Genomic DNA, 24798 nt, shown 5'->3' on the forward strand with positions numbered 1-24798 from the left:
CTCTAACTATGGGAACAGTGTACCAATATATGGAACAGTGCACCGGAAATGTGTTACAACATGTGCGTTTCTAAAGTTCTAGCAATTTGGAAAAAAAATATTCAAATACGAATAATCTAACTTTTTTGAGGTGTATGTACTCTTATGTACACTTGACATGTGTTTGTGGCTCCCTTTTCCGCCCCTCTCCTTACCCCAGCGACACCCGCCACAAACGTCATTATCTACTGTGTCATTGGTAAGTGTAGGTATGCCTGTGCCTGTAGCAATATAACAAATACTACCTCTGACCTAACTATTGAGAAGAGCGGGTGCAGAATGTACCTACCTATCCTTCCTGTGGTGGGATACAAAGAATATGTAATCCTGTGGGATACTAAGTTAATATTAGCTACTTACTTAATTATCAGATGAGTTTATTTCAAGTGCCTATGCACTCTATTATAGTACCTAAGACTTTTTGTTAAGTACTTTGAAAGCTTTCTATTTCACCACTAGATGTTTGAAAGTACGTCTACTTTAAATTCTTGTTATCAAATCATTTACAATATAATATTATGGTTCAATCACAGGTTAGGTTCAATAAAACGGAAAGGAAAACGAAAACGATTAGAAAGGCGCTTTGAAAAGCCCGGCAAAATACTTTATTTTTATTGAAAATTGATGATACGGGTTCTAGTTCTTCTGAGCCGTCAGTTGAATCCACAGATGAAAGAAACAAAAATTTGATGTATAATATTAGATACTTATAATTAAAATAAGTTGTATGAAAATAGGTGCATTAATTTAATTTTCTTGTTGTTTAATATTTATATAAAAAATGTAAAACTTATATTTAATGTATTAAAAAATGTAAAACTTATATTATCTTTGTTCTAAATGTCATCGACTCTTGTTTTGCTATCGATCCGAAAATGTCGCTAAATTGAAATGGCCGACGTTTAGGGGGAGTGTCTAGCGGAAATCGTATTTCTGATTGATTTATCTCGTAAAGGTAAGAGATAAACATAAGATTTTTATCACAAACTCAGTGTGCTAATGTAATTTCTAAAGAAGTTTAGATAAATAATTAGAACTTTGTGAAGTTTCGTGCATTTCCGGCCGCGGCCCGGTCGAGTTATTCAAAACAAAGTGTTTAGAATTTACATTATAGTACACAGTATTTTGTATTCTCCACTGCTTTAATATTCCGGTAAGCGTATCAATAAGTGAAGTATAAACTAATAGGAGAGCGCAAGATAATGTTTGTCTTGAATATTTTTTTCGTGGATTACTTTGGTGTAATTTATTCACAAAATGTTACACTTTTCTATCAAGAAGTCGCAGTGCGCCTTTAATAATAAATTTGCCACTTTCTACAGTTTCTAAAGCTATAAATTAAGTTCGCCAAAAATACAGTGATTAATCGTCATTTAAAAAAAAATCCTTTCATCTTTTGCAGATCTCCAGCCTCTAGTTGAGGCCAATTCACATTCCATTTTTAAAAGACTGATAACTTTTTAAAAAATTGGCCCACGATGGCCTGGCGTTTTAAAGCCTCTAAGTATAAAAATGCTGCACCCATTGTGCCTAAGCCTGAATCATGTATAAGGGACATATGTGTCGGCTCATATCAAACATATGGGAACAATATTTGTGCATCAGCGGCTTTTATGGCTTTCAACTGGGAGCATGTCGGATCAAGTATGGCGGTGCTGCCGCTGGACGACTGTGGCAGGAAGAGTAAAACAATGCCATTGCTTCATGCACACTCGGACACCATTACTGATATGGAGTTTTCACCATTTCATGATGGACTGCTTTTGACCGGATCACAGGACTCTTTAGTAAGTACCCAAAAATGTTGCAATTTTCTTAAATCTCCATGTGTGTGAAGTCTGCCGATCCACATTGGCCCAACCCCTCTTGTTCAATGAGGAGACTCGCGCTCAGCAGTGAGCCGAATGTGGGTTGATAATGATAATGATGACAAGGAATCACAACTCCCATGACAACCAAGGATTCTTCCAGGATAACAAAATATTTTTTAATTAGGCCTCAAAAAGAAAATTACAATAGATGAAGCACACACTAAAAGATAAACATATAACAGTAGTTTAATAACAATAATACTGTATTTATTTGATTGTTTTTCCTCTATGTCACATCCTGTTCTTGATATAGCTATCATACATACATACATACATACATAGGAAATGATTTTACCAGACAAAGTGTGCTTAAACACAGGTGTACACTATTCCTTCACTCACTTAAAGTCCAGTTGGACTGTTCCAAACAGATAGAGATCTGCTAGATCAGGGTTTCTCAAACTTACGGCTCCACAAACCCCTGTTAAAATTTCCAAGTAACAACGAACCCCTTACTAACTAATGGAAAAGAAAAGAAAAATATAAATTTGACTGTTGAAGAAAATAAGGTTTTTATTTGAATAAAAGGTCACACAAAAAGTACCAAAAGAAATGTCTTTGTAATATTAATGTGATGGGTGTGCTTGTTTCATGGGATTAAATGTTAGGAGTAATTTTAGACAATTTTAACCTTAATTCTGACTCGGTATCAGTTATCAAGCCACCATTACGTAAATCTTGTCGCGAGCTCTCTGCAGTCGAATGGCGAACCCTTAGGGCCACCCCCCATTTTGAGAAACCCTGCTGAGCTTAGCTGTAGTAATCTAGCACAGAACCATTTACAATATCCTCATAAGTGCATTTACTGGTGGACTGTCCTTGGAATCATCCTAGGATTATTTGATCTACACCATAATATAATTCTTCTTGCCTTATATGACCTATAAATAATGCTCTTCCAGCTTCTATTTTCCCTACCACCTACAATCTTAGTATCTAAGTTACCAGTGAACTGGCATCTTCTAGACTAGCATGTTCCACCATTACCTTTATACCTTGGAGTATCTTCAGGTACAATTTAATTCAGGTGTGATTGCAGTCAAGCCCTAGCATACATTACTTTAAAAAAAAATTAAAACACCAATCCAATCAAATCCAAATAAAAAAAAATCACTCATCCAATGATTCCTCATCACTCGTCCACATTGGACTAGTGTTTCGTAAAATAAAGTAAATCACAAAAATTGATAGATTATTATTAATATTATGTGAAGTAAAATTTGTATAATTTAGTCATAAATCAAAGGCAAAGTCATCATTAAAAAAAAAAAATTGTTATACATTGGTCCAATGAGGAAAATGAAAAACAGTAAATCACAAAACAATTTTAGATTATTTAGCTTCAGATACAATTTGTATCGTCTAATTTAATTCATGCTGTAAGATTAGCAGATTTTTGTTAGCCTACATGTGGATTAGAGCATTGCAAATATTTTCACCTCTCGACTAGTACCGCTTGTTACATGTTTAAGAAAAAATCTTTGAGATTGAGTTATTGCAGTTATAACTTAACCTCGCTTTACTTGTATTAATGTCTCTATTAATTTCAAGCTGGATGAGTATTTAAAACTTACTATTTATCCCACAAGAACTTTAACCAGAATGGTTAAAAGGAATTAGTTTCTCCTTTTGTGTATCCTTGACATGTATGTAAAATTTTATCATAATTGATTGATTCGTTAAGGTGCAAAAGCCTCATTGTAGCCATGATAGCCCAGTGGATATGACCTCTGCCTCAGATTCTGGAGGGTGTAGGTTCGAATCAGGTCCGGGGCATGAAATTAAACATCACGTCTCAAATGGTGAAGGAAAAACATTGTGAGTAAACCTATTTACCCAAGAATTTACTAAATTCTCTGAGTGTGTGATGTCTGCCAATCTGCATTGGGCCACCTTTGGTGAACTATTTGGCTTAACCACTCTCATTCTGAAAGGAGACTTGAGCGCAGCATTGAGCCGGACATCGGTTGATAATTATATCGGCCTCAATAGCTCAGTGGTAAAGGGGCCAGACTCATCACAAAGAGGTTTGTGTGAGTGAGTGGGTGTGAGGTTTTTTTTTAAAAAGAATATTTGCCATATTTTTTATAATATATCATTCCCCTCCAACTAGTCGGGAAAGACCGTGCTAGGAGTGGGTACGACAATAGACCAACAGGGTGAGGATTGGTTATTGGAGGGTAGGTAATAGGAATAGTGGTTATATTTAAAAGAAATGGCGAATATTCTTTTTTATAAAAGAAGTAAAGTTCAATATCCTAAGCTTTACACAAAGTATTAAACACACAGTTAGAGATAATGATTAATTATTATTAAAGGTAATATACAAAAATTCAAACCATTCAATTTTCAAAATCAATTCAAGTTATTGTGTACCACAAACAGGAACAATTGGGGTGTAAACGTTAGGCGTGACCTAGTATGTTATAAAACTACTATGAATAAAACAATTTCAGGTCAAAGTCTGGCACATACCCCCGGAGGGTTTGAAAGAGTCTCTTTCAACCCCTGAGTGCACGTTGTCACAGAAGCAACGCCGGGTGGAGAATGTTGGCTTCCACCCAGTGGCTGACGGCTTGATACATGTGGCGTCCGGACACGAGCTTGCGTTGTGGGATCTGACACAACAGAAGGAAGCTTTTGGTAAGTAATAAGTGTTGGTAGTCACAATAGATTGAGAAAGAGTTACACTGTTATTTTTACAGGTTTCTAAACTATAGTAAAGTAAGTTGGTAAGTGTAATTTGGTGAAATTTTCAAGATGCGTGCTGCCATCTACAGGCAAAGTGAAACAGTGTTTGTTATTTTAAATTACCAATAGATGGCGTTGTTAGAGAACTTTGAAACAATCCCTTTTAGTACTTTGTTGCAACACAGTTACGCCTGAGGCTCATAGATGGAACTTTGTTTTTTATTTTACAAAACAAGCTTTACTTCAGTTGTGCAGTATGAAAACTCACAGTTTTTTTTCTAAATTTTGAATATGGATATTTATTTTTATTTTTTTTTATTTAATACTCTTTATTTGTACACCACAAAAAAATAAAAGAAAACAAGCAAAACAGAAACATAAGAAAAAGTAGAATACTAAAGGCGGCCTTATCGCTTAGTAGCGATCTCTTCCAGGCAACCTTAGGCTTAGGAACTTATTAGGACAACTGTAGGTGGTGTGTACGTAATAATAATGTACATTATACATACATACAAATAACTACACACTAATACATAAACCATAATACACAAATACACAATATAATAATTATAAATATCATAAAATAAACTAATGTATATAATATATCATTATGTCGTATGATAAATATTCTAATAAAATAAAATATGTAACTAGTGACTAAGATAATATGTCTTAACGGATTTTTTAAACATGTCAAGGGATTTGGATTTCCGAATGTCGACTGGGAGTGCATTCCATAGCTTAATAGCATGTACAACAAATGAACACTTGTAAAATTTACTCCTATGCATATTTATTGCAGTGAACAGAGACCACTCTGAAGTGATCCAGTCAACCTCTTGGAAGAAAGACGGCAAGTTGGTAGCAACATCGTGCAAGGACAAAAAAGTGCGTATTCTGGACCCGCGCGCCGCCAGCCCAGTGCTGGGCGTCGCCAACAGCCACCAGAACATCAAGGACAGTCGGCTGGTGTGGCTCGGGGACAGTGACAGGATCCTCACTACTGGTCAGTGTTCTTCTGTTAGTGCCATCTCCTATCGGAGCTCATTTATTCTTACTTTGGATGACATTTTGTCAATTGATTTGTTTTTTATTTTGACGGGTTGATAATAAATACCAAAATAGGAATAATAAATACCAAGCAGCCTTATATTTCCACATCAATTTGCATTTCAAACGTTTGTTAGGTGTGGTGTTAGTTTAAATTATAATTATATCTATATATTTATTCTAATGTTAGTATGGTTAGTTATCTTCTTGTGATGTGGATCCCGTTTGGGTGAAGGCCTCTTGTTTCTTCTTCCAGTAATCTCTATCTTTTGCGAGAGCCATCCATTCTCGCCCTGTTTTGATAATGATGTCATCAGCCCACCGTTTTTTTGGTCTGCCGACGCTTCTCTTTCCAGGTAGCCTTTCCAGTTTGTGACTTTTATGGTCCATCTACTGTCATTGATTCTCGATATATGCCCAGCCCATTGCCATGCCATGCCTGTATAAATTATGATATTAGAAATCTTTCTTCTGCAGGTTTCGACTCTGCGCGACTCCGTCAGATCATGATACGCGACATCCGCAACTTGTCGCAAACCCAGAAGACGCTGGAGCTGGACTGCTCCACCGGGGTGCTGATGCCGCTGTTCGACGCCGACACCAACATGCTGTTCCTGGCAGGCAAGGGGGACACCACCATACTGTACATGGAGCTCAGTGACCGGGAGCCGTATCTGATCGAGGGATTGAGGCATTCTGGTGAGATATTCATTATTACTCCTAAATGTCTACTTACTATAAACTACCTCCCTGCCTTTTATATTTAATAGCCGTGATAGCCCAGTGGATATGACCTCTGCCTCCGATTCCGGAGGGTGTGGGTTCGAATCCGGTCCGGGGCATGCATCTCCAACTTTTCAGTTGTGTGTATTTTAAGAAATTAAATATCACGTGTCTCAATCGGTGAAGGAAAACATCGTGAGGAAACCTGCATACCAGAGAATATTCTTAATTCTCTGCGTGTGTAAAGTCTGCTAATCCGCATTGTGCCAGCATGGTGGACTATTAGCCTAACCCCTTTCATTCTGAGAGGAGACTCGAGCTCAGCAGTGAGCCGAATATGGGTTGATAACGACGATAAATTTTAGTTTGTTTATTGTTTCAATTCAAAGGAGGATGGCGAAAGTGGGAGTCACACTCAGAAGTGTTGTACACTCATATATTTGTATTAATTAAAACTATTATTTTATAAGATACTTGTTAATTGAAATTTTACAGAATGGGAATCAAGATTACTTGTATACTTAGCATAGTAAAATTGTTCTACTTGTTGCCTGAGTCCGAAACGCCTTGTCGTATTTATAAAGCAATCACGCACAGTGCAGTTGTATGTCAGCGGCGGTGTTTTTCAGTATAGAATTCACATTTATTTGTATGCATAGGTAGGTTCTAGGTATCTTCTAATTTTAAGGTATATCTTTTTTCTCCCTGCTTTTCAAGATTGGTTACCATTTGCTTTTTTCTTAGTTTAATCACGATTGACAACTATTAATGGGTTTCCATTATGTAAGCTACTTCTATCTACTAGTCCCAAAATACATGCAACCTCGCCATTCTCCTTTCTAATAGTTTTATGTAGCTACATTGCTACCTTTTTCAAGGTTTGATGTGCTTTCACACCTCAACTAATGAATCAATAGTCATCAGACTTTACGTGCTAGTTGTCTGTGTTACAAAAAAAGACATAGTAGACTTTTCTCCATGTTTACAAATATGCCCATAAACGCCCTTAAGGTCCAAGTGTTTGTAATTTTGAATTTATCCAGGTGAACAAACCAAGGGGGCGTGCCTAGTGCCCAAGCGAGCGCTGCGCGTGATGGAGGGGGAGGTGAACCGCGTGCTGCAGCTGACGGGCTCCTCCGTTGTGCCCATCATGTATCAAGTTCCCAGGAAGGTAAACTTTCATCAATTTCATATTTCAGCAGATATGAGTCTACCGATCATTATGATTGATTTGTGACATTATAAAGGAAAAGTTATTATTGAAATAAAAATAGGTGGGAAAACTTTGTAGAAATAGACAAATGTCAAACAATAGCAGCGCAATCGGAAACATCGAAATCTCTTTCGTTACATTGTGACGAAAGAGAAGGGGGGCTACTGCGCCGCCATTGGTTAATATTTTGTCTATATCTCGTAACGAGATAACATATCGTTGATCGCATGCTGCATACAGTGGTGTGTAGTGTCCAGTATAGGTATATTTGAAACTTTCACAATCATCACTGCCGACTACCACCTCGACTACCGATCATTAGGATTGGATATCAGATGTTAACTCAGACCAATTACCTTTTTTTTTTTTTTTTTTTTTCTGGGTTTATCTGCGATCAGTATCATAACTATAAGCAGATGTGTTCTGTGATAACTTGGCTTTTCGAGTGTATTCCCCAATGAGAATATCCCCTCATTGTTTTTATAGGTTAATAGGTTTAAACAATGGCTTAAAAGACCAATTACCTACATAAAAAAAATAACAAAAGTTGGTAAATAATATACATATAAGTGGCGTTGGACATGGCCTACATTTTATCTCGACGTGGACTCCTAGATTTTGTCTCTTATAAGAAAGCCTGGCAGGGGGGCCAGGCTGATATAGCTGTGAGACCCCTGTGGATATGACTTCTGCCTCCGATTCTGGAGGGTGCGGGTTTGGATCCGGTCCGGGGCATGCACCTCCAACTTTTCAGTTGTGTGCATGTTAAGAAATTAAATATCACGTATCACAAACGACGAAGGAAAAACGTCGTGAGGAAACCTGCATACCTGAGAATGTTCTTAATTCCCTGCGTGTGTGAAGTCTGCCAATCCGCATTGGCGTGGTGGACTATTAGCCTAACCCCTCTCATTCTGAGAGGAGACTCGAGCTCAGCAGTGAGCCGAATATGGGTTGATAATGATGAAGAAATCCTGAATTTATTTAGCCAATGTCATGAAACTATTTAAAAATATCATTGTAGCACGGTTTACCAGTGTGGTATTGAATATTACTACGCAACTCGCATTACGAAATAGGAGTAGAAAAAATATTTTCTAATAAAAATAAATATCTACTAAACTTGGTTAATATACAGAAAATAAAAAGCATGCCCTAAAAAAGTTGTTTCCTAACCTTTTTCAGCCACGGACCCCTAAGAAATCAAGCACAGTTTTCACGGACACCTTAATAAAATAAACAGTGCCCGGTCATAGCCCGAGTACCGTGGTTACTAACACAAACTTCTTAGAAGTAATTTCATGAGTGGAATAAAGTTGTTCAATACTTCAAATATTAGTACAGAGAAAGTAAACAAAATAAAAAACATATGCAAGCAAGTTTGCATCATTTCTAATATCTGTGTTAGTTAGTCTCTCATCTGAAAAGAAAAAAATTTGCTCGCTTTAAGTAGCGTAGCGATTACGAGATATTATCAATTATGTATGGTCAAGAGATGACACCGCGGTTCCCATACACATGCTCACAGACACCCAGGGGTCCGCGGACCACAGGTTGAGAAACGATGCTCTAAACCAGAGTTTCCCAAAACTTTTTTGTGTCGTAGACCCCTTGCCATGTTTTTCCGTGTTGGGTAGACAGCCTACTTATTTGTTATTGATTTTCCTACAACTTACACAATTTTATAAACATATATAATATTTTTTTGTTTTTATTGGCACTTAAAATAAAGTACATGTTTTGATATTATAAGATAGTATGATGTGCGAAAATAGGTAGTATCAGTGTATGTGTTGAGATCCACTATCGTGGATACTCATTTCATAGGCCCCAATTTTTTTTTCGCTGATATAGATTGCAGTTTGTCATAGACCCCTAGGGGTCGATATAGACCACTTTGGGAATCCTGCTCTAAACCTATCTAGAAATGCCACACAACTGTCAATATGACATAGTCGCCATTGTTATAGAGTTACCGCGAGTACCACGCCGATCTGTACCCGGAGACGAGCGGCGCAGTCACGTACCTCAGCGCGCCCATGTGGATGCAGAACCAGGACCACCCCGTCCCCAACATATCTCTGCACCCCAACGCCAACAACTGTACACAGGTAATTTGACTGGAATACACTTTATTAATCACTAGAGGACACCCGCCTTTAGACCTCCTTAATCCGGCCCTGTCACAAAATTCTTTTTCTTCGGCCGTCTACTAACTATAAACTACCTCCCTGCCAAATTTTTTTTTTTTTTATATTCTTTACAAGTTAGCCCTTGACTACAATCTCACCTGATGGTAAGTGATGATGCAGTCTAAGATGGAAGCGGACTAACTTGTTATGAAAATCCACACCCCTTTCGGTTTCTACACGCCATCGAACCGGAACGCTAAATCACTTGGCGATACGTCATTGCCGGTAGGGTGATAACTAGCCACGGCCGTAGCCTCCCACCAGCCAAAATTCAAGTCAACTTAGTTCATCAAGCAGTTTTCGAAATTTTGTTATTATTTATTATTAAGATTATTAGTCTAATTAAACTCATTCCGGAGGGTGTGGGTTCGAATCCGTTCCGGGGCATGCACCTCCAACTTTTCAGTTGTGTGCATTTTGGTACCAATTTAACATTGTGGTAAAATCAAAAACCCTTCCTACTAAGTCTACAATGCCCTCTCCCAGTCGTCACATTCCCAGACTCGTTGGGTATTGGGTATATCAATTAAAGATATGAAGAGCATGTGCGATAAATTTGTTTTTTTTAAATATTTTTTTTATTTTTATGTGCAGTTTTATTTCATCGATCTCTTATTAAAAAGTGGATGCATAATCAGCGACCAAAAAATATTGGACTATATTTAAAGGCCTTTATATAATTTTCTTTACCAATAATTCTAAAACTGTCTAAGCAAAATTGGCCAGTTTTAAGTGTAATTTTCTATATGATTGTGCGTCCTTTAATTATAAGAGGTATATATAATGTTTTAATTATATAATTTGGTAATTTGTAACTGAAAATATGGTTATTTTTTTATTGTAATGGTGATTTATTTTTGTAATTAGTTGTTTTTTTTTACGGGTGTATTTATTTTTTGTGTTTTGTGTGTGTAGTTAGTTTGGTTTAAAAGTGGGTGGTGAAAGGGTAAGTAATTTTGGTTTTTGTTGCATTTTATTATTATTTTTTTCGCTTATGATATTTTAATTTATTATTTTACAATTTGCTTGAAAGTCTATGGGGGGTGTAACTTGTTTATTGTTTGTTTACTATATTTAAGTTATCCAAAATATTGTTAAAGGTACACCGTGGGAATCTCGAAGAGTTAGTCAAAGTTATTCTTTCTATGACACCACCAAAGAAAAGTGACCCAAAACCAATAGTCACCCAACAAATTGAAGAACCAATGAAACCGGTATCAAAACCAATTGCTCCAGAACCAAAAGATGAAGACAGGATAGACTTTGTCAACGTTAAAGATATGATAAAAGGCATGGAGAACCAGAAACCGGAGCCAAAAGACTATTCCAAAGAGAATGGATTTCACAAGAAAATCATTGACAACGGACATGATTTTGACAAAAAAATTGATGATGATACCGAAATTATCACTGAAAAGACTGAAGAGAAGACAGAGAAGACTGAAAAATCTCTGGAAAAGGCTGAAAAGTCTTTGGAGAAGTCAGAGAAGTCTCTAGAAAAGGCTGAAAGTTCAGATTCATCGGAGTCTTTGTCTAGAAGTAGCAGTATAATAAACGGTGTTCCGGTACAGATTCCGAAGCCATTGCCTCGGTCGTCTATATCTGAAGCTGGATCCGCGGATGATCATTCAGAAGCACCAAAACCTAAACCCAGGACAACTGCTGTACCTATATCTGGTTACAAGGTAATGTTTGGTTTAGAATAGTGTGATTTTTCCCATTTTTAAATGTTAATTTTAAGCCAGTGACTGGACTGAACTTTTTTTGTAAAATATTGTACGTTCTCAAAAGTGAAAGGTTTAATTTAAAGGGTTTATTTTGTTAATATGAAGTTATTATTACTTAATGCGAATGTTTTCTATTCTGAGAAAAAAAACGACATGTTGTGTGACTTGTGTCAAGCAGAGCAGTGTATGTATTAAAACAAAAACAATTAAAATAGGTTGATAAAATAACAATCAAAGGAGATGGTCCAAAATTGTATGGAGCCCAGGATCAGTCATTGTACCCTGGCAGAAATAAAAGGAGATATTTTTTTTAACTATTTTTTAATAATACAGATCTACGAATTTACTTTAATTCTTTCGAAATAATATTCATTAACTCCCAAGAAATGCAACATTAGTACGGTTAATAATGGCGGACAGATGACGTTTTCAATGCATTAATCGATTTGACGTTTGCTGTCAATTGTCATGTCATAGTTGCTCTATGGGCGCCATCTTGATATAACTCAAAAACTTGGGTTTTTATTGTATTTATTTATTTTTATTTAGTTAGATTTATACACTTTAATAAATTTTAATAAAATCATCAAAATGAAATGGACCATCTCCTTTTTATATATTTATTGTTATTTACAGATTTGTACGGTACCCTTGGTGGGCGAGTGCGACTCGCACTTGGCCAATTGTTCTATTTAAATATTTTTATTTATATTGTTGTTTTGTCAACAGCCTCGGCTGGGCCCCAAACCATTTTCAGCGTCAGCCGGAAGCGAAGAGTTCTCTTTCGACAAAGTGTTCTCCGTGCCCGCAGTGCCCGGTGTGCCCAAATCTGATTCAGGTAAGGCTCTGTTTTTACCAGACTACTGCAAAGTTTTAAAGGCTTTTAACCTATATGTATGGATCTTACTGGATAAACTTGATGGTTACTTAGTTTTAATACACTACAATCATCCATTATCATCATTAACCCATATTCGGCTCACTGCTGAACTCGAATCTCCTCTCAGAATGAGAGGAGTTAGGCAATTAGTCCACCACGCTGGCCCAATGCGGATTGGCAGACTTCACACACGCAGAGAATTAAGAAAATTCTCTGGAACGCAGGTTTCCTCACGATATTTTTCATTCACCGTTTGAGACACGTGATATTTAATGCACACAACTGAAAACATGAAAAATTAAGAAAACAACTGCATTGGAGGTGCATGTCCCGGACCGGATTCGAACTTACATAATAACCCACAAATAATTATGTTAGTTGATTTCAATTACAAAAATATGATGAAAAACGATGTAGTGACTTATTATTTGAATTACATAATAATCTTGCTGGATCGTGATGTTTGGAAGTCCCTACAAAAGGCCTATGTCCTGCAGTGGACTCCATGATGATGATGATGATGATGATGATGATGGTGATGATGATGAAGATGATGGTGATGATGATAATGATGCCAGGGTATCTTTATGGTGCATCCCACGCTCATCCACCGCTGCCAATCGGAAAGAAACTACCCGGATAATATCTTTAAACGAAAGATTAGAGAAGAAATATAAGAGTAGTAATAAATGTTCTTTCTCCTACAGGACTTTCTCCAGTGTCAGCTCCCGCGTCTGCTACTCCTCTAACATCTACTCCAATCTCAAGAGACGAAGAGAAAGAGAAATCTCTTTCTCCGACCAGCGACGTTGACGTTATACCCAACAAAGGTAAGAAAACGGGAAATCTTTTTCGCTAGAAGAAATTGAGAGTAGAGTTTTATTGGCAAGCTTTTATCTCTATCTATTTGTTATCTCCATCGATCTCCTATTAAAAGGTGGATGCACAATCAGCGACCTAAAAACGTCCCCACTCAATGTGTGCTTTTAATTAATACGTCACCGCCTTCAAAGTGATCAAAAGGTAGTGAAAAGAAAATACTAAAGACCAACACATTACATATTTTATTTCCTTATTTTACCTTACAATGTTTCCTATTCGTAAACTCATCATAAATCTTAACCATTCTAGCCTAATCACAATAATAAATTGAACAATAGCTCACCAATTCAAACCTCTGTGCTGACCACGTTCGTAACAGAAACTGCGTTAAGTAACATGTATTTGATTTACACAATAGCCAAACTTCCACCAAAAATATCAGGAGTCTGAGATAGTAAAAAGCCCTCAAGAAAAAAAAAACCTTCGAAAGCCTTCCACACACGGGTCCCTTTTATAGATTTTTGAATATTAATAACAAAAGAAAAATGGCATTCCCTATTTCTGTTTAGAATAATTACAATTTATTTTTAATTTTTCAAGCAGGTTCAGTAGATACTTTCCGAAAAACCATGACATTAGCACATACTTTTTTAACAATTTGTCATGTTGTTTTTTCTTTTTAGTTTATTTTTTGTGATTTTTGAAGTCTGTTAAAATTTTTTTGTTATAAAGATTATATTTGCGTTCCCAGAAGAGTACACAAACGGCAAGTCTGACACGAGTCTAGAGGAGGAGGTGAACTCCTCCGACTCTGGATACAGACCAAAGACTCCGAGCACGGCTGAGAGGAGGAAAATGTTCGAGTCTACGGAGTAAGTTTCATTTTATTTTATGACGTCATAATGTCTTATAAATAGATGAACACCGTCTGCACGCATGAGAAAACATGACTCATTTTTTTATTTTAAAAGTTAGCTCTTGACTACAATCTCACCTGATGGTATGTGATAATGCAGTCTAAGATGGAAGCGGGCTAACTTTTAGGAGGAGGATTAAAATCAACAACCCTTTTCAGTTTCTCCACGAGCACCAACGCTAAATCGCGCGTAAAATTGTCTATACGTATTTGCCAGTAGGGTGTTAACTAGCTACGGCCGAAGCCTCCCACCAGCCTGGCAGACACCAGACCTGGACTTAATTAAGAAAATCTCAATCGGCCCAATCGGGGGTCGAACCCAGGACCTCCGATTTGTAAATCCACCGCGCATAACACTGATCCACGGAGTAAAGTCCGGCCGCTCAGTGATTGCGTCTTTGTTGTGATGAGACAAAATAACGAGGCAATTGTAATTGATTTTTTTTTTCATTTTAATCGCTTTAATATTAAAAACAGTTAAATAGAAACAGGACCAGTAAGCTTAAGATACATCAACGATATCTCGTAACGAAAGAAACTTATTTTTTTCGAGAAGGCGATAGTTCCCCGCTATTGGTCGACAACAAGTCTCTCATTTCATTAAAAAACAATACTTGTTTAACTCGTAGCGGTAATCAGTCAATCGCAGACCTGCGTCGCGCTTACGAAGTGCGTTCCAAGAGCGTCGCCGTCGAATCCGAAGCGCCGCCGTCGCCCGCGCCGCTGAGGTAAGTCTTTCCATTCACTCATACATTCATTCTCTTATTCATTCATTCACTCACTTATTCACTCATTCACTCATTCATTCATTCATTCATTCATTCACTCATTCACTCAGTCATTCACTCATACATTCATGCATTTATACATTCATTCATACATTCATAATTCAGTCAGTCAGTCGATCATTCTATTGATCATCTATTAAATCGATCAATCAATCAATTGATGACTCATTTATCAATACTTTTGCGTATTAATAAGTAACAACATTCTTTTATGCAGAATATACAGAAATGTGCAAAGGTGGTCTTATTGCTTTTAGCAAATTTTAACAGACAACTTTATTAGGGTACCGCGGTCAACAAGATCAGGTTATTATTAATGATTTCTAATCTATGTTTATGGTTTTTAATATGTGTATTTGATTTACAAGATTTTTGATTCATTTTTGAAATACATATTTTTTGTTATTTTATTTTTCAAACATCCTGACAATCATTGTTTATTTATGGATTAACTTATAAAATTACAGTTAATATGACTTGAGTCTCATACTCATATAAACCAATGTATTCAAACAATGTTTGTAGTCTAAACAATTCTATACTCGTTTGGCCCAACAGCCTATTCTTTCAAGATAAATAAATAAAAAAAAATGATAAAAAACCTGCATTGTTTTGTTTGTTTTTACATCTAGATTAAATTTAATTTTCCCATCTCTCAACTCAATAAATTTGGTTCAAATAGTACGAGACTACACTTTACTGTTTTATACCAGTTAGAGGACTGAATAAAATTTCCAGGCGCAGAGATTCACTGAAGTCCCGCAAAAGTCCTGAGCGTGAAGAGAAACGATCTTCGGTCCCGAATGTCACTACCAAGAGGACGTCCACTGTTTTTGGTAATACAACTTCATCAGACCACACTCCTTGTGGAAGGATCCTTGGAGAAGGGATATATAGCCTAGAACAAAGATTTTACACTGTTAGATATGTCACTAGCGCGTGGAAACGGCGAACCAAGGTGGCTGTTATTTGAACAAATAATACCGTATTGCGTGTTCAAGAAGTGTAAATTTGAATAGTTTTCCAAAAATCCCTAGGGTGACCAAGTTGTAGTTTTTTTAGGATTTTTAAAAATTTTCTATCTTGAATCAGTTTTTTCAATAGCTGCTGGAGTTAAGATTTTGAAGATCTGATTTTTGTTAAACATTAGTAATGAGTCGAATGTGGGTTGATAATGATGATGATGATGATTATTTTAATTTGTGTGTATCTATACAGGGAAAGTGTCCAAGTTCCGTCACTTGAAGGGTACTCCGGGACACAAGTCCACACACGTGGAGAACATCAAGAACATCAGCAGACAGATATCCGGGGAGTGCAATGGGTTCTATGGTGAGTGGCGTGCACAAGATATTGGTTAGAGTAAGTACGACAGTACATTCGTCCTTTGTGAAATGCCGCCCGAATAGGCTACTTGCCTCTTTTGTAAACAGTGTTTAAACTGAATTATGGAAGTATTATAAGATATATTTATGTCCCTACAATAATAACTAGTAAAAAATTTTATATTAATGAAAAAATATCTACGTAAAATTTTTGCCGCCGAAACACAACACATTAGCAAGTGACGTCATTCATAGAGATAACAGCGTGATTGGCGTTTGCAGTGATGTGATTATATCACGTCACCGCAAGCGCCAATCACAAACCGATGCCTTGTAGCGAATGACGTTACAGTTTATAATTGGCGTTTGCAGTGACGTGATACAACGCTACAATTTTGTTGTATAAAAATATTACAACTACGAGATTATTTTCACAAATAGAAATGTGATTAGAGTTTCTAGGCATCTAAACTGCCTCTATGCAAAAAATCTTTTTAGTTTTGTACAGCAGGCGAGTAGCCTACTCTGGCCGTCAGAGATGATCTTTGGCCAGAACATCGGCTATTTTTTATTTCGAAAAAAATCCATGGTTCCGCAAGATTTGAAAAAAACTAAATTTCACGTGAACAGAGGGCGACCGTGTAGCGTTATCCATATAAATATTGTTGTATAATAATTTTTAGCGTATCCATATTAATATTTAGTTCGTAGATTATCCACAAGTTGACAACGTATCAAATTGTAAGTCGACATGTGGCCTGCACACTCAGACCAATTATAGACCTATTATAGACCAATTATAGGACCTGTCTTGCACTCATAGTCACGAACAAAATTGTCTGTCATTTTCTGAGGAAAACGAGGTTAGATTTGGTATATATCTTAAACTAAACTAGAAGTTAGTGCCCGTTTTTTACACAATTCAATTACACAAAAAGGTATTTTTACAAAGCTCTTTTACCGACGAACACGATTACAACTATTTAACATCGATTCTATAGAGACAGTTTTTATAATCGCATTAGATCGTTGATCATATATTTTGACGGAAAAGTAACGTCTAGCGAGGCAGGTCCTATACAATAATTGGTCTGAGCCTGCACATGTGGAGTGCAGGCCACACTAACAATTAACAACTCAAGAACACGTTACTAACCCAATGTATTTAGTATAAACTATTTCATATGCCAGGAAACGGTACCCGTTGCGCCGTACCAATCGGCGGGGGTGGTGGAGGTCGCATAGGGGTGGTAGAGCTGCCAGTCGGCTCCACGTCCATCGCGAAAGCACCCCCACCGCATCCGTCGGCGTTGCACCCCCCGTCGCTGCTGCACCCCGCGCCGCTGCAGGACTGGACCTTCGACCCCTTCAGCGACCAGCGGCTTATGGTAGCTTGCGACGATGGCTTGTTGAGGGAGTGGATCATCCCCGAGGGTGGTAAGTTATTGCTCCCCCCCCCCTGTATCGTCCCCTCGTCACCGCCGCAGGAAAGACCTTTGACTTCTTAAGTGACCTCATGGTGACCTGCGATGATGTTGGATTGCTGATGGAGTTAATATTATCTAATTGCTGCGTTTGGAGAATAGGAGATAAATGCATGCTTCAATGTGTGTAACATTTCTGTAAAATTGTTTTACACCACTAAAGCAATTTAACTAATTTAAAAACAGGATTAATTTATACTTAAACCATTCTCATGTGTATTGCTACCAACACACAAATTAAAAACGGGATATTAAAGAGGATGAAAGCTTACATGGATTTTTAAAATGAACGTTTTTTCTGTCTTTCTTATTTTCTCGTTTTTTTCTTTTGTTACGTCTGCTAGTATTATGTTAAAAAAATAAACAATTCAATGCTCATCCTGAAAATTTTAATAATTTTCTATCTTTCTTAATTTATTTGAAATTTTCAGGTCTTCAAGAATCAACTAACGAGCCGAAGCGAACATTCTCCGCGCACCCCGACAAAATCTACATCGTGCGTTTCCACCCCACGGCATCAGACCTGCTGACCACAGCTGCTCATGACCTCACCATCAAGATCTGGGACCTCAGCCAGGAGGTGCCGACCGCAGAGATCACATTGACTGGTCACACGGAACAAATCTTCGCCATGGACTGGTCGCCTTGCGGGGAATACTTGGCCACTGTTTGTAAAGACGGACTAGTTAGGGTAAATGTTTTTGTATTTTTTTTAAATAAAAATAAGACCACACCATCAAGGTAGAATTTTGAAAAATCTTGAATTATATTATTTTTAGTATTTTTTTGGTAACTTGAAAAATGAAGGAGTTTCCAAACGATTTCTATCCCTATTTCACCCCCTTTATTTTCGCAACAAAAAGTATTCTATTGTTTGTATTATAGTCTCAAATTGTGCCAAGTTTCATTTGAATTCATTCAGTAGTTTCAGCGTGATGCCCGGTATAGATTAAGTAGGTCGGAGAGTAGATTTTTATCTATCCTTGCATTTTTAAATTCGTAAAACTTGGCTACGTCATAATTATAAGGATGCGTATAAGGGACACAATTTAAGATCTATTTACAAAAGAAATGTTTTTTACTCCGAAAATTCCTTAGACATTTTTAATTAATTTTCCATAGAGAATATAATCTTAGAGTTATGGGAAATACTCCCCAGTACCCTGTTATTTAGTCTACAAATGTACTAAAATAAGGCTGTTTCAGATATACAAGCCGCGTGCATCTACGGAGCCGATCCGGTCCGGTCCCGGCCCGGTGGGCAGCCGCGGCGCGCGGATAGTGTGGGCGATACACGACACGCATCTCGTTGTTACCGGTTTTGACAAGTAAGTCTTTACTGTGACTACATATGACGTGACGGGTAGAGGAAACACCTCGAGCAGTTCCCAGGATTTGTGACCTTGGGTGTAGGTTTAAGGGACCCCTTTAAAATGTATTAACACTCTCCTCCCTTGCCAGACATGTTCTCCATGCAATAATACAACAACAATAGGCTACTTGCCTCTTTTGTATACAGTGTTTAAGCTGAATTATGGAAGTATTATAAGCTATATTTTATTTTGTCCCGTCAATAATAACCAGTAAAAAATTTAATATAAATGAAAAAATATCTACGTATAATTTTTACCGCCGAAACACAACACATTAGCAAGTGACGTCATTCATAGAGATAACAGCGTGATTGGCGTTTGCAGTCATGTGATTACATCACGTCACCGCTAGCGCCACGACACGCCACTTGGGTCGACCAACACTGCACTTACCGGCGCGGGGTCGCCATTCCAGCACTTTGGGACTCCTTTTTGAACTATGTGGCCTGCCCATTGCCACTACAGCTTCGCGATTCGCTGAGCTACGTCTCGTCTGCAGAACACCTCATTCCTGATTCGATCACGCAGGGATACTCTAAGCGTAGCTCGCTCCATCGCCAGCTGAGTGACCATGCGCCTTCTAATAAGGCGAGCCTTCTATAGTTAGCGACCAAGTCTCGGTCAAGGTCACCACTAGCAACACGCCCTGTTCGAAGACTTTCGTCTTCTGACTGACCTCTGTCCGCAGGGTGTCCGAGCGCCAGATCCTGCTATACAAGGCGAGCGACCTGTCTGCGCCCGTGTGCACCGTGGGCCTGGACGTGTCGCCCGCCATCTTGCACATCCACATCGACCACGACTCTAACACGCTGTTCCTGACCGGCCGGGTGAGATTCTGTTGCATTGTTTATTAAAAAATCTTTGAAACAAGACGATCCGCATAATAGTAGATTGTTATACAAGGGGCTAAAAAGAGCCATTATATACGAGGTATTTTTAGGGCCTGAGACGTAAGTCGAGGGCCGCCTAAATAGAAACCGAGTCTATAATGGGTTTAGCCCCACGCGTTACACTCTGCTTTTCACTACGATTGCGAGAAAATAAAATAGTTTAGTTCAATATTCAATGATTTATTTAATTGAAAATTAAATGTACAAAGACTACAATTTTGGATATTATGGGAGATGCTTTTACCCGGTAACATAATTTCCGACTACTGTGAAGATGAATAACGAGTATATGAGGTAACGTGGGAGATAATAGTTTAAAAAACTCCTTTCGTAAGTGAATCAATTTGTTGTTGTTTTCTTCACTTATTACTACTACACTAAGAACGCTGCATTTATTTCCAATTTAAAGTTTTTTATTTATTTTTCAAAACAATCAGAGCCTTACCTATAATGATTCAATTTTCGAATAAAACCTCCTCCGTTTTATAGTAGGCTAGTACTCGTAACAGACAAGAATTAAAAACAAAATTACTTTAGCCCCTAGAGGCTAATATGCTTGTTTAGCCCCGCTGTGGAGTGGTAATATGACAGTGTTTTTGAGCAAGAGTAGTGAAAATATAATTTTCACCATAAGGAAAAATAAAACCCGTCGAGCCAGTTTCCTTACTTTAACTGTAAAGAGAACATTTTATGGTAAAAAGACCCCAACCTATGAAGGAGCCAAAGGAGTTGTCCCAAAATTGACCCAGGTGAAATGAAAAATACCGAGGAATCTATTTGCTTTTGGAATTTATATGTGCTAAAATCACCTTAAGGTATAAACAGAAATCTAGGAAATAGCGGTGTTTATTTTTATTTTTCTATATATTATGTGTTATTATACTCAATACGCAATACCCCTCTATCTAGGATCAAAAATAAAATTTATAATTAAATTAGATATTACAATCAACAAAGGTAAGAGTTTTTTTGTGATACATTAACTTTTTTTGTCTGGGGCAAATAATGTATGGAGAGTGGGACATCTCCTTTTACAATAAAATACCGACACCAATTCAAAATGTAAACTCACTCAATGCATTTAAAACTAAACTAGCAGATTACATAATAAGCAACCCACAGAAGTCTAAATAATTGTGAATGAACTAATGCATTAAGTGAGTAATAGAAAAAAAACATAATGTCGAAGTAATATAAGTTAACTAGCTGACGCCGCGCGGTTTTACTCGTGGTACCCGTTCCCGTAGGAATACGGGGATAAAATATATAATAGCCTATATAATTCCTCGATAAATGGGCTATCTAACACTGAAAGAATTTTTCAAATCGGACCAGTAGTTCCTGAGATTAGCGCGATCAATCAATCAAACAAACTCTTCAGCTTTATAATATTAGTATAGATTTAAGTTAAAAAATATGTTCTCATGTTAGCGGTTAAGCCATTTTATGACAATAAATCTTAAACCTTAATACGCTAGCTGACACTTTTTGGTATCAGTCCGTATGGTTACAATGTTCATATGTCTGTTCGCAGGGCGACTCGACGATATACTGCTACGAGGCGACGTGCGAGCCGCCGTTCCTGTGCGCGCTGTCGCACCACCGCTCCGCCACACTGCACCAGGGCATCGCCTTCCTGCCCAAGAACCTGCTCGCCGTGGAGAAGGTACGTAGATATACCACAAATCAACCACACCACCACCACCACCACCACCACCACCACCACCACCACCACCACCAAAGCCTATTGGCCTAACCACTCTCATTCTGAGAGTGGTTAGGCCAATAGGCCAATAGAATATGGGTTGTTAACGAATATTTTTTTTGTTATGACACAGGTTGAATTTGCGAGAGCTCTACGGCTGACCAATGGGAACATTGAACCGCTGTCTTTCACAGTGCCGAGGAAAAAGGTAACGTACACAAATTGTTGGCAGCCGCTGACATTTTGCCATTGATAATAAAAAAAAAAAACTCAATAGGCCCCAGAGCTCAGACTAATTACATAAGGACCTGCCTCGCTAGAAGTTACTTTACTGTCAAAGTATATGACCAACGAACTAATGCGATTATAAAAATTGTCTCTATAGAATCGATGTTTCATAGTTGTAATCGTGTTCGTCGGTCAAAGAACTCCGTAAAATACTTTTTTGTGTATTTGAAAACTTCTTTCTTGTTTGAGTGTTTTGATATATATCATAAACTTTTATGATATATATATTACATACACAATCTCAGAAAAGTAACGTCTAGCGAGACAGGACCTTAAGTAATTAGTCCAAGTTCTGGTTGGTCCGTTTGCGGTGGATTCGTTTTCGTTTGACAACAGAGTTTCCCAAACTTTTTTGTGTCGTAGACCCCTTGCCATGTTTTTCCGTGTTGGGTAGACCCCCTACTTACCTGATACTGATTTCCTTTAAATTTCTAACTGTAGTGAACTTTAGTGTTAAAAACTTAAAATAAAAACCCATGTTAATTTATACATTTATTAATTGAATATAAATTAAAACTACTCAAAATCAAATTTTATATCTGTTATGTAAAATATACGTAACATTAAATAAACTATAAATAAAATGACAAGCAATAAGTCAATATTTTTAGTGAGAAGGATGAGCATCAGGGCTTTAATAATAAAGATATAAGATAGTATGATGTTAGTAAATAGGTACTATCAGAGTATGTGTAGCTGACGTAAACCCCTTGCAGTTTGTCATAGACCCCTAGGGGTCGATATAGACCACTTTGGGAATCACTTTGGGTTTAGATGGATGGCTTATATAGAAAGTAGTCCATCATCGACTATGGTACTTCGACGTCAGCTAGTAAATAACAAAAAAAAAACATGTTTTCAGACTGAACTGTTCCAAGACGACCTGTTCCCCCCGACGCTGGTGACGTGGGAGCCGTGGCAGTCGGGCCGCGACTGGCTCGCCAGCAAGCCGGTGACCCCGCGCACGGTCAGCCTGCAGCCGCCCGGCATGGACACCCGTATGTGCAGTTCATTGTTGTATATAACACATCACTTAGTAGTAGAGGAGCCGAAGAGGGGATTTTTGCAGTTACTCGAGCGCGGCAGATAATCATAAGGGACTATACCTTACACTTTGTCGAGTACCTCCACCGAGTATGAGCCCTTAATATTGGTGGGTACGTTTAGGGCAACAAAAAAAAAAACTAACTTCATAAATACTCAACCAGCACGTCAGATTAAGATAAGGTAGGTGAGTTGATAGCTAAAAACTGCACATTTCGAAAATCTGACGATTTGAGCGTAACGTAATGGAATGTGAGGGTTTCAAAGTTACAAAATTAAACCCTTATATTTTAGTGCTCGAGGTACGAGTGCGATTAATTTTTTACTTATTTTTAAGGAAATAATCTCCTAATTAATCGCTAAAATTTTCTTACAATTTCAGTAAGCCAAAGTAATAAAAATTGTTTTTAAAGTCTGTAGTTTTTTTTCCACCGCTAAAAGCGGCAAAAAGTAAATGACCATTTATTCTTCCTATAATTTAAACTACCAAATGTAATCGGTCTCAATGACGCTCGAGTAACTGCAAATTTAGCATCCCGGGCTCCCCGGGATATATTAGTTGGTACAAATATATTGGCGCTATATTTGTTGGTTTGTTGGTCGCGGACGCCCGCGACATCGTCCGTGTGGAATTCAGTTTTTCACAAATCCCACGGGAGCCATGGATTTTTCCGCGATGAAATGTAGCCTATTTAGTGATCCGGGGTATTAGCTATATTCATTTTAAATTTCAGTCAAATCGGTGCAATAGTTGCGGCGTTAAAGAGTAACAAACATCGTTTAGCAGTAGAGCTTTTTAAGTTTACCTATGTATAGATAGATTATTAATGTTTCTTGTTGTCATTGTTGGTATATTAATAAATAAATAAAAAAACATCCAAACATACATCCATACAAACTTTTGCGTTGATAATATTTGTAGGGTGTGTGACTTTACCTCGTCCCCCTCAAAAAATGACAGGCAATAGAGAATGTTCACTATTTTCAAATGTTAGCTTTCCGTATTCTCCGTTGAAAATGAAAAATCTCGTTAAAGAATTGTTTCGATACGTTAATTAGTTCTCAAGATATGGAATTTTAAAGTGTGCGCGGCGACAGCATGACGTCATCGTACAACACTTGCGCGGCCCGTTCAAGTAATTTCGTACTTCTGCCTTAGCTACTGACGAATGAATGGTTAGCCATTAGTCAAAGAGTAAATTGATATAAGGGCCATCAGTTCGTAATTCGAAATTGCCTTGAACGGGCCGGGCAAGTGTTGTACGATGACTACACGTACAATATCGCGACTGTTAACGGGAGTCGATATTTATGCGAACTTAGAAGGCATGTAAAATCATAACTATTTGGTATATTTAAATAAAACAAAAACGACTGTATTTCTATATATAAAAGCTCTAATGTAACAAAGTTTCAAGTGATTTTGCATACTTAGTAACATTCTCTATTATGTTGGAGAATTTGGGTGAGATACAAGTCCATATTTAATTGGTCTGAGGGTGATGATCATGATGATCTGTTTCCAGTGTCGTCTCAGTCGGCGCCCGCGCAACCGCCCGCCAAGGAGAAACCGCCGCAGAAGCCCAAGCCTGATCTCATCAAGTCACACGTGCCCATGGATGCTAAGGAGAAGCAGGATAGTGTGAGTTTGTACTTATAATTTTAAGGATCCGTATCCAAAGGGTAAAACGGAACTCTATTATTAAGACTCCGCTGTCTGTTCGTCTCTTTAAATATGGATTATATAGCACTCGGGGAAAGTGTAACTTCTCAACAG

The 24798-nt window shown here is 37.7% G+C and overlaps 1 protein-coding gene across 2 annotated transcripts in view; it reads left to right on the forward strand.

Annotated features, from left to right (window-relative positions):
• Positions 1-858: 858 nt before the first annotated feature.
• Positions 859-24798, forward strand: part of LOC112055035 (coronin-7) — a 35608-nt gene continuing 11668 nt past the window's right edge. Inside the window, exons 1-22 of one of the 2 annotated variants that reach the window (XM_052888838.1) lie at positions 859-994; positions 1442-1826; positions 4367-4553; positions 5404-5607; positions 6129-6350; positions 7418-7545; positions 9558-9698; positions 10880-11464; positions 12236-12344; positions 13094-13216; positions 13960-14080; positions 14754-14852; positions 15651-15748; positions 16131-16244; positions 17429-17674; positions 18153-18412; positions 18928-19049; positions 19783-19921; positions 21519-21650; positions 21823-21897; positions 22840-22975; positions 24548-24663. In XM_052888838.1, coding sequence (XP_052744798.1) covers positions 1518-1826; positions 4367-4553; positions 5404-5607; positions 6129-6350; positions 7418-7545; positions 9558-9698; positions 10880-11464; positions 12236-12344; positions 13094-13216; positions 13960-14080; positions 14754-14852; positions 15651-15748; positions 16131-16244; positions 17429-17674; positions 18153-18412; positions 18928-19049; positions 19783-19921; positions 21519-21650; positions 21823-21897; positions 22840-22975; positions 24548-24663 — 3666 coding nt within the window. In that variant the 5' untranslated portion in view covers positions 859-994; positions 1442-1517. The remainder of the gene's footprint in view (positions 995-1441; positions 1827-4366; positions 4554-5403; positions 5608-6128; positions 6351-7417; positions 7546-9557; positions 9699-10879; positions 11465-12235; positions 12345-13093; positions 13217-13959; positions 14081-14753; positions 14853-15650; positions 15749-16130; positions 16245-17428; positions 17675-18152; positions 18413-18927; positions 19050-19782; positions 19922-21518; positions 21651-21822; positions 21898-22839; positions 22976-24547; positions 24664-24798) is intronic. The other variant, XM_052888839.1, reaches the window with a different exon arrangement.

The sequence above is a fragment of the Bicyclus anynana genome, chromosome 23 (genome assembly GCF_947172395.1).
Source record: "Bicyclus anynana chromosome 23, ilBicAnyn1.1, whole genome shotgun sequence".
Taxonomy (NCBI): Eukaryota; Metazoa; Arthropoda; class Insecta; order Lepidoptera; family Nymphalidae; genus Bicyclus; species Bicyclus anynana.